The 9,988-nt window shown below is 40.3% G+C and overlaps 1 protein-coding gene across 1 annotated transcript; it reads right to left on the bottom strand.

Annotated features, from left to right (window-relative positions):
- Positions 1–8,498: 8,498 nt before the first annotated feature.
- LOC130842612 (protein FAM136A-like) lies at positions 8,499–8,915 on the bottom strand. Its single transcript, XM_057719282.1, has one exon. It carries the CDS (start codon positions 8,913–8,915, stop codon positions 8,499–8,501), a length of 417 nt encoding a protein of 138 aa, XP_057575265.1.
- Between the last annotated feature and the right edge of the window lie 1,073 nt (positions 8,916–9,988).

A 9,988-nucleotide genomic window follows, 5' to 3' on the forward strand; every position in this document is an offset into this window, starting at 1 on the left:
GGCCATGAACTTTTGTTTGTTGGGAGATTTTTAATCACAGTTTCAATTTCAGTACTTGGATTTGTCTGTGCATATTTTCTATTTCTTCCTGGTTCAGTCTTGGAAGATTGGACTTCTCTAAGAATTTATCCATTTCTTCCAGGTTATCCACTTTATTGGCATATAGTTGCTTGTAGTAGTCTCTCATGATCTTTTGTATTTCTGCAGTGTTGATTATTACTTCTCCTTTTTCATTTCTAATTCTGTTTATGTGCATTTTTCTCCCTTTTTTTCCTGATAAGTCTGGCTAATGGTTTATCAATTTTATATATCTTCTTAAAGAACCAGCTTTTAGTTTTATCAATCTTTGGTATTGTTTCCTTCCTTTTTTTTTTTTTTTTTTTCATTTATTTCTGATCTGATCTTTATGATTGCTTTCCTTCTGCTCACTTTGGAGTTTTTTGTTGTTCTTCTTCTTCTTTTGCTAACTGCTTTAGGTGTAAGTTTAGATTGTTTTTCGAGATTTATTTTGTTTCCTGAGATAGGACTGTATTGCTATAAACTTCCCTCTTAGAACTGCTTTTGCTGTGTCCCATAGGTTTTGGTTCATTGTATTTTCATTGTCATTTGTTAGTAGGTATATGTTGATATCCTCTTTGATTTCCTCAGTGATTTCTTGGTTGTTTAATAGCATATTGTTTAGCCTCCATGTGTTTGTTTCTTTTCTTTAGTTTTTTTTTTCCTATAATTAATCTCTAATCTCATGGTATTGCAGTTGGAGAATACGCTTGATATGATTTGTTTTCTTGAATTTACTGATGCTTGATTTGTGACCCAAGGTGTGATCTATCTTGGAGAATGTTCTGTGTGTTCTTGAGAAGAAAGTGTATTCTATTGTTTTTGAATGGAATGTCCTATAAATACCAACTAAGTTGAGATGGTCTAATGTGTCATTTAAAGCTTGTGTTTCCTTATTTATTTTCTCTTTAAATGACCTGTCCTTTAGTGTAAGTGCAGTGTTAAAGTCTCCTACTATTATTGTGTTACTGTTGATTTCCCGTTTTATGGCTGTTTACATTTGCCTTATGTATTGAGGTACTCCTATGTTGGGTGCATAGATATTTACAATTGTATCTTCTTCTTGGATTAATCCCTTGATCATTAGGTAGTGTCCTTCCTTGTCTCTTGTAACAGTCTTTAATTTAAAGTCAAATTTCTTTTATATGAATATTGCTACTCCAGCTTTCTTTGACTTCCATTTGCGTGGAATAGCTTTTTGCATCCCCTTACTTTATTCTGTATGTGTCCCTAGGTCTGAAGTGGGTTTCTTGCAGACAGAATATATAAGGGTCTTGTGTTTGTATCCATTCAGCCAGTCTATGTCTTTTGGTTCGGGCAATTAATGCATTTAAATTTAAGGTAATTATTGACATGTATGTTTCTTTTACCATTTTCTTATTTGTTTTGTTTTTGTTTTCTAGGTTCTTTTCTTCTATTGTGTTTCTCATTTAGAAAAGTTCCTTTAGAATTTGTTGTAGGGCTGATTTCTCTTAACTTTGCTTGTCTGTAAAGGTTTTGCTTACTTTGTTGAATCTGAATGAGATTCTTGCTGGGTAGAATACTCATGGCTGTAGGTTTTTCTCTTTTAAGACTGAGTATATTGTGTCACTCCCTGCTGACCTGCAGAGGTTCTTCAGAGAGATCCGCTGTTATCCTTACGGGTTTTCCCTTATATGTCATTTGTTGCTTTTCTCTTCATGCTTGTAATATGTTTTCTTTGTGTTTGATTTTCATTAGCTTGATTAATATGTACCTTGTGTGTTTCTCCTTGGGTTTATTCTGTGTGGGACTCTCTGCACTTGTTGGACATGAGTAACTATTTCCTTTCCCATGTTGGGGAAGTTTTCAACTATAACCTCTTTGTATATTTTCTCAGACACTTTCTTTTTTTCTTCATCTTGCTGGATGCCTATGATTCAAAGGTTGGTGTGCTTAATGTTGTCCTTGATGTCTCTTAGACTTTCTCTGATTCTTTTTATTCTTTTTTGCTTTTCCTGCTCTGTGGCCATTATTTCCCCCATTCTATCTTCCAAATCACTTACTTGTTCTTCTGCCTCTGTTATTCTGCTATTTATACCATCTAGAGTATTTTTAATTTCAGTTATTGTGTTGTTCATTACTGTTCATTTGTTCTTTAGTTCTTCTAGGTCCTTATTAAATGTTTCTTGTATTTTCTCTATTTTGTTTTAGAGATTTGGGGTCATCTTTACTAGCATTATTCTGAATTTTTTTTCAGGCAATTTGCCTATTTCCTCTTCATTTATTTGGTCTTGCGGGTTTTTTTCTTGCTCCTTGGTCTGCAAAGTGTTTCCTTGTTTTCTCATTTTTTTCTAATTTACAGTATTTGATGTCTCCTTTCCCTGTGCTGTCTAGTGATACTTCCTCTTGTTTCTGTTCTCTGCCTCCTGTGGTGGGTTTTGTCCACTGTCTTGAGTAGGCTTACTAATGTGAGGGTCTGGTGCCTGCTCCCTGATGTTTGGATCTGAGTCTTTTCCCTCTGATGAGCAGGGCCATGTCAATTGGCGTGTTTTAGAGTATCTGTGAGCTTAGTATGGCTTTAGGTAGTCTGTGTGCTCATAGTAAGGTTTGTGTTCCTGTCTTGTTTGTAGTTTGGTGTGAGGTTTCCAGCACTGGCAGTTTTAGGCCTTCAGGTCATGTGGGGTTTTAGACTCTTATAGAGGCCTCTGTGAGAGTTCTCTGCAATTAATATCCCCTGTGGCTGAGGACTCTCTAGTGGTCTAGTGTCCTGGACTTGCTGCTCCCTCCCCAGAACCTCAGGTTTGGCTTCTGGTCAAGGAATCCAGACCCCACAGGTCACTCATCCTGGCAATAAATGGGATTAAAAAGACTATCCAAGCCCCAAACAAATGGTAAAAGTTTGTCAAACAAACAAATGCTCAATGAAGGAAACACATACATGCACAATAAAGGAAAAAAAAAAAAAAGCAGAACCCAATAGAACATAAAGCACTAAAACAACCAGACAGAAGAACCCCAGAACACAATCAGACAAAGAAAAAAACAACAAAAGTTCAAAACTAAAAATAACAAAACCTAAGCAGAGTGCCAAGTAAAGAGTCATGCAAAGAAAGCAAGCAAACCAGGAAGCATGGTACAAAAACATACAAACAAAAAACAAAAACAAACAAAAAACAAACAGACAAAAATCTGAGAGGAATTGTGAAAACGATGACCAAATATAACAGGGAACAAATACAAACAAGGACCAAATATAACAAAGAGCAAGAGAACAACCAGATAAACTGAAGATTCCCAAAATGAAATCAAACAATTATAATTAGAACTTAAAGATAAAACCTAATAACAAAAACCAAAGCAGTGTGTCATCTGAAGAATAAAGGAAGGAAACAGAGCAGACCAATAATGTTGATTAAAAGTATCATAAGATAAAATAAAATAAAAAGTGATATAACACAGAGCAACAGAAGAGTGTAGTATGACTGAAAATATAAAAAGAAAAAAAAAGAAAATAGAAATGTATTAAAGATAAAGAAGAAAAGAAGACATGGGAGATAAACTCAGCAATACAAAAATCTAGCTAGAAATAGAAATATTTAAAAAGGATAAAAATAAAATAAAAGTAAAAAATACGATAAACATGTGTTATAAAACGTGAAGATACCTTAGGACTAAGATCGTAATTGAAAAAAGAAAAAAATAGCTAGAACTGACCACAGAATGGATCAGATCAATGGAATTGATAATAATAATTCTGTTTCCTTGGGATCTCAGCTGTAAGTGTCCTGTACATGTCTTGAGCCTCAGTCTACCTTTGCCTGCTCGAGACCCTCTTCTGCCTCTGGGTTGAATTCAAGACCTGCTCTGGATCTTATGGGGTCAACTTAGGCTCTGCTCTGGCCCAATTCCTATGTGTGCTTTCTCCCACAGCTCACAGCTGCCAGAGCTAGACCTTTGTCATTTGTGGGAACAATCATTTCCTACTCAGATATTCCAAAGACATAGGGTCTATCTAGCTGATCACAGGGATTTAGTCTGCAGTGTGTATATCTGATGGAAAAATTTTAGAACTTCTCCCTTAATGCTCCTATCCCTGGCATTCAGCTTTGGTTTTGTTCTTACTTCTGCATGTAGTCTAACTGCCAGAGTCTGGTCCTGAGGCTGCCTTGGAACTCTGTGGGTCTGCCTCAGTGAGGGATTACTTTATTGTTCATCTGCAGATGCAGGTGTGTGGGGAAAAAGAGGCTTTGATAGTGGCTCCTCTCCCTGTGTATGACTCAACTGTAGCACATGGCTTGGATTGTGGGACCCCAGGGGTGATGGTGAATGCGCAGCAATGCTAGCGGCTACATGTATAGGAAATCTGGCCTTAGTGTGATTCTTTTCTGGTGTCCAGTGCAAGGTGCCTGATGGGCAGCCCTTAGGAGTTTTTGTATTTCTCTGCAGGTGTTAGAGCTTCCTTTATTGTTCATCTGTAGGCACCAGTATGTGGGGAGAGAAAGGGTGCAATAGTGTCTCCTTCCTCTGTGTGTGAGACAACAGTAGTGCTGTGCCTGGGTCGTGGGAGCCCTGGAGGTGGTGGCGGTACCTATTGCACAGGGAAGCCAGAGGGCTTGGGTATAAATGGAGTGCCTCCAGTGCCGGCCCACTCTGCAGACTTCTCTGGCTCTCAGCAGCAGGCACACCAGGCCAGTCCCCCCAGGGGCTTTTTCTATCCCTTGTTGACTGTGACAGCCAGGCCCAGAGGGGGCCATCCATTTTTCATTACAGGTACTGCAAGAGAGGCTACAACACTGGCTCCTTCCTGCTGCTTGTGAGTCAGTAGTAGCATGCCACCACCATAGCTGCCCAGCTTTCTGTGGTAGGCATTGTCTTCTGTGGATTTCTTCCCTCCTGTCCCCTCAGTCCATCTCCCCATAGTCAACAATGTTTCTTACCCTGAACCAGTTCTCTGATTCCCATGTTTAAGCCCCCAGACCCTCTGTACAGGTGGGAACCCACATCTCAGTCTGGGATACGCAGAGCCGTGGTACAGACTCTCTGTGTGTTTCTCACTCTTTCCCGTCTGCCACAGATTGGATGTTTCACCCTCTTTGGACAGTCTCAAATGCCTCCCTTCTGACACAATCAAATTCCCCATTGGAGGAGGGGTTTCCCCATCAGATAGAGGGGTTTCCCCCAATTCATCAGTCTCTCCTCTGTTTAAGCTCCCCTTGCCCCAGGGTGTAGGACCCGTCCCTTTTCTTTCTTCTCCTCCTCTTTCTCCTTTTTTTTTTTTTTTTTTTTTTTGCCCTCTGTCTTACCCAGTTATGCTGGGATCTTTGCAGTCCTTTCTGGTGTCCAAGATCTTCTGCTAGTGTTCAGCCAGTTTTCTGTGGGAATTATTGCATCCTTTGATGTATTCCTGACACATCTGTGGAGAGAGATGCACTCCACATCCTTCTGCTTCACTGCCATCTTCCTCCCCCCTCACCCTACATCTTTTAATTGGAACACTTAGTCCATTGACATTTAAAGTATTTATTGATAGTTATGTCCTTATTACCATTTTATTATTTGATTTCCAGTTGTTATTGTACTCCTTCTTTGTTCATTTCTTCTTTTACTTTGTTTCTTCCTTTTCAGTTTGGTGCTTTTCTTTAGTAGCAAGTTTTTTTTTTTTTCCCTGTCTTTTTGGTTTTTGTGTGTCTATTGTAGGTTTTTGGTTTGCATTTACCACAGAGTTCATAAGTGTTGCCCTATAACTATATCTATGTGTTTTAAACTGGTAGTCAGGGGACTTCCCTTGTGGCACAATGGTTAATAATCTGCCTGCCAATCCAGGGAACTTAGGTTTGATCCTTGGTCCTGGAAGATCCCACATGCCACAGAGCAACTAAGTCCATGTGCCACAACTACTGAGCTCACGTTTCACAACTACTGAAGCCTGTGTGCCTAGAGCCTGTGCTCCACAGAAAGAGAAGCCACTGCAATGAGAAGCCTGCACACCACAATGAAGAGTAGCTCCCACTCACCAAAACTAGAGAAAGCCCATGCACAGCAGCAGAGACCCAACACAGCCAAAAAATAAATAAATAAATAAATAAATAAACAAATAATAAAATGGTAGTCATTTAAGTTCAAATGTATTTTAAAAGAGCTGCCTTTTTTACTCCCCTCCCCTACATTTTGTGTTTTTAATGTCATATTTTACATCATGCTTATCCCTTCACTGTTTATTGTATATTTGCCTTTATAATTTTTTTGTCTTTTAATTTTGTACTGGCTTACTTAAGTGGTTGATCCTCAGTCCTTACTATATATTTGCTTTTCCTAGTGGGATTTTACCATTTCATATAGATTTACTTCCGTTCCACTTAGAGAAGATCCTTCAACATTATTTTAGGGTAGGTTTATATTAATGAACTCTTTGAGTTTCTACTTGTCTGAAAAGTCCTTTATCACTCCTTCTATTCTAAATGATGATCTTGCTGTTTAGAGTATCCTAGGTTGTAGGCTTTTCCCTTTCAGCACTTTGAGTATGTCATGCCACTCCCTTCTGGCCTGCAAATTTTCTGCAGATAAATCAGCCAGTAGCCTTATAGGTATTTCCCTGCATATGACTTTTCATTTTTCTTTTGCTTCCTTTATTATGCTCTCTTTTGCTTTAACTTTTGCCATTTTAATCAGATTTTGTTTTGGTGTGTGTCTGTTTGAGTTCATCTTTTTTGGGATCCACTGTGATTCCTGTACTGGATATCTGTTTCCTTCTTCAGGTTGGGATGCTTTCAGCCACAATTTCCTCAAATACATTTCAATCCCCTTCTGCCTCCCTTTTCATTCCAGGACCTCTGTACTGTGAATACTAGTATGCTTAAAATTATCTGAGACTTCTCCAATTGCTTTCATTTTAATATATGTTTTTCAACTTTCTGTTCTGAATAGGTGATTTCCATTCTATCTTCCAGATCACATATGCATTCTTCTGTAACACATAGTCTGTTATTCATTCCTTCTAGTTTTTTTTTTTTTTTTTTTCTTTTAAGCTATTGAATTCTTCATTTCTGATTAGGGCTTTTTATATTTTCCAGTTCCTTGGTGAGTTGTTCATTGTTTATATCAATTTTTTTTTCACTAAATCAGTTAACATTTTTATTACCAATGTTTTTTTTTTTTTTGAAAGTTTAAATCTTATTTATTTTTAAAACCAAACCACTAGGAAAATATATCACAGTCTTGAAACAGCAAACAGACAGGCTATAGTATCATTTCAAGTAACAAGTTGGTAAAAGACAACAAGGTCCTTATTAAAATGATAAGGTGCCAGAACTGGGGCAAGAACAACGCATGTCACAAAGGCCCTGGCAAAAGTGGTATTTGGTAATGGAGGGCTGTCCTTTTTTTGCTCTAAAGGAGTCACAGCTTGCCCCTGAGTTGCTTACTTTTTCTCCCTTGACCTTTGTATTGCCGAGGGATTGTCTCAATAAAGCTCTGTTATTTCAGGGGTCAGAGTAAGCAATACTGGGTTTAGGCTTTCATTCTATTCTGTTTTATGAAAACTAGATTTTTCCAAACCCAGTACTTCATAACTCTCTTAACTAAGCAGCTAACAATTCCTCTTTCAATGTTCATTCCTGAATACTAGCATATAGCACAATCAAAATCCCCTTTCCTTTCAAGGGTGAGTGTCACTGCAAGATTGTCTTGTCACTTGGCTGACTCTGCTATAGACAGCCTCAGGGCCCATCATGGCTGTCAGTGAGAGGGAAAGTTTGCTTCTGCTGCAGTTGTGATAGTGTTTCTTATATTTTTGCAGGGTCTCCAGGCCGACAGATGTCATGTGTGAGAATTTTAAGAAATGCTCATCCACATCTTGATGGCCAGAAATGAATATCTGCAAGGACCCTTTTAAAGTTTTTATCCAAACTACCTCTCCCAACTCTATATTTTAAATTAACTTCATGCCCTTGCATATAAAACAATACCAAGCAAAACAAAACCCCAGAAGCCCCTTTTTCCGCTTCTAAATTAGTGACCTCATGAATTTTGTTTGTGGAAAATGCTGTAGTGATCCTTCTGTAAACAGGAGGTTGGCAACAAATAGAAACACCTCTCCTCACTCCACCAGATCATAAGCAGGTTACGTGAACCTGCCAGCCTGTTGGTATCTGTGTACTGAGAGAATCTGGTACCTTGGAGGGCTCTGGTTTGGTACAAGAGAGATTCCCTATTGCCAGGATAAGTACTTGCCACATGAAATTCAAACTCACAGAAACTCTTCTGTGCTATATCTGACCTAAATTTTAGCACCATTTTTTTTCCATTTCACTTTCTAGAACTGAAACACAAAGGAATGAGTGTCCAGAGGCAAGTAACACAGTCCTTAAACTTGCTGCCATCCTTACTTTCCTTATTCATAAACTTTCCTTAAAGGACCCAAATCCCCATTCCTCTTTTTAAACAGATCCCTGCCCTCAGCCCCGAAGGCCAATAGCAGACATCTATTTCCCAATGGATGAGAGAGACTCCTTCATCTTCTTGGTCTTGGTTGGGATGAGGTTCATGTGGTCATCCACACACTTGGTCATGCAACTCTCCAGCTGCCGCTTCACCTGAAGCTCTTTACTCCCTGCATCTATTGAATCTTTGGCTTTGTCATTGCAATGCATAGTGCACCGGGCCAGGCGGTCCTGGAGTTTCTCCAACTCGTTGGTCACCAGGGCCTGGGCTTGAGCCAGAGGTGCACAGTAGCGCTCAGTGCACTGGTGCACTTGCTGCATGGACGCCTGGCTGTCCTCACAACAGCCGGCTCTACACCAGAACATAAAGCCCTGCATCTTCCGGATGCTCTCTCTCTCCAGACTCTTCACCATGGAGTCCACCGCCTCCTGCACCCAGAGCTGCTGCAGCTCCTCCATGGCGACCCTGCACACCTCTTTATTACCAATGTTTTTAATTCTTTATCTGGTAAATTGTCTCATTCTTTATTTTTTCAGAGGTTTCCTCTTGATCTTTCAATTCAAAGTAGTTCCTCTGCCTTTTCATTTTACTTAACTTTTTCTGCCTCTATAAATTTATGTGAAACAGTTACTTATTGCATTCCTGAAGGGGTATACTTATATGGAAGCATCCCTATGCAGGTTGTGTGTGCCCAATGCCTTTGGTTGGAGACCTGGTTTTAACATGGATGGAAGTCGTCTCTTTCCTCATGGTGTGCTGGTGGCTATCATCTTGGTATGGGGTGGGGCTGGAATGGAGGGACTTGAGTCAGAGTTGGGTGTTAAACAGACTTACCCTCCGCTCAGTAGGGCTGTCACTGACCTATTGGTGGTGGGGTCTGATCGCAATTTGCTAGAGCAGAAGCTCTAAGGTTCACGCAAGAGCTGCTTCTGTTCCCTTTCATTGTGTGTTTTCCCCTGTCCCTGCACTACAATTCTTGACCCAGTGGTGGGGAGGGGAGTGCTGAAGCAATGGGGCCCATGCACAGACAATGGTCCTATGTGCTCTCTGTGCAGATGCCCACAGTTCCACTGAGATGCAGCTCTGGGTACAATTACCCCTCTCCCCTCACAGCTGATCATTTCCCCCAGCCTCCATCACCCCTTTCCTGTTGTGGAATTACTCATCAGGACAGGTGAGGTCCATGTGGACTCCCAGAATAATTCTGAGTGCAAGCTGTGGTGGAATGGCTGCTGTCAGAGATCTGGGTTGCTTCTGAGATGCCACTTGAGTAAGCTCCAAAAGTGGACACTGCCGCCCCACCCAGGCTACAGCCTAGGACCAGGTTGCCTCTGCATCCTGTGGTCTAGTCTTTTCCCTGGTTGTGGTACCCCATATCCAGGGCTGCACTGTGATGTAGAGTGGGTGGGACCAGAGCATTTGCTCAGCTCAGGCTATGGGGAGAAGTGAGGTGGTCATAGGAAACCTGGCAGCTTCTAGGGCAGATCTCTTTCTGCCCTGCCTCCTTTGTCCCTCATAGTTGATCACTGTT

This window comes from Hippopotamus amphibius, chromosome X, assembly GCF_030028045.1.
Source record: "Hippopotamus amphibius kiboko isolate mHipAmp2 chromosome X, mHipAmp2.hap2, whole genome shotgun sequence".
NCBI classification, from domain to species: domain Eukaryota; kingdom Metazoa; phylum Chordata; class Mammalia; order Artiodactyla; family Hippopotamidae; genus Hippopotamus; species Hippopotamus amphibius.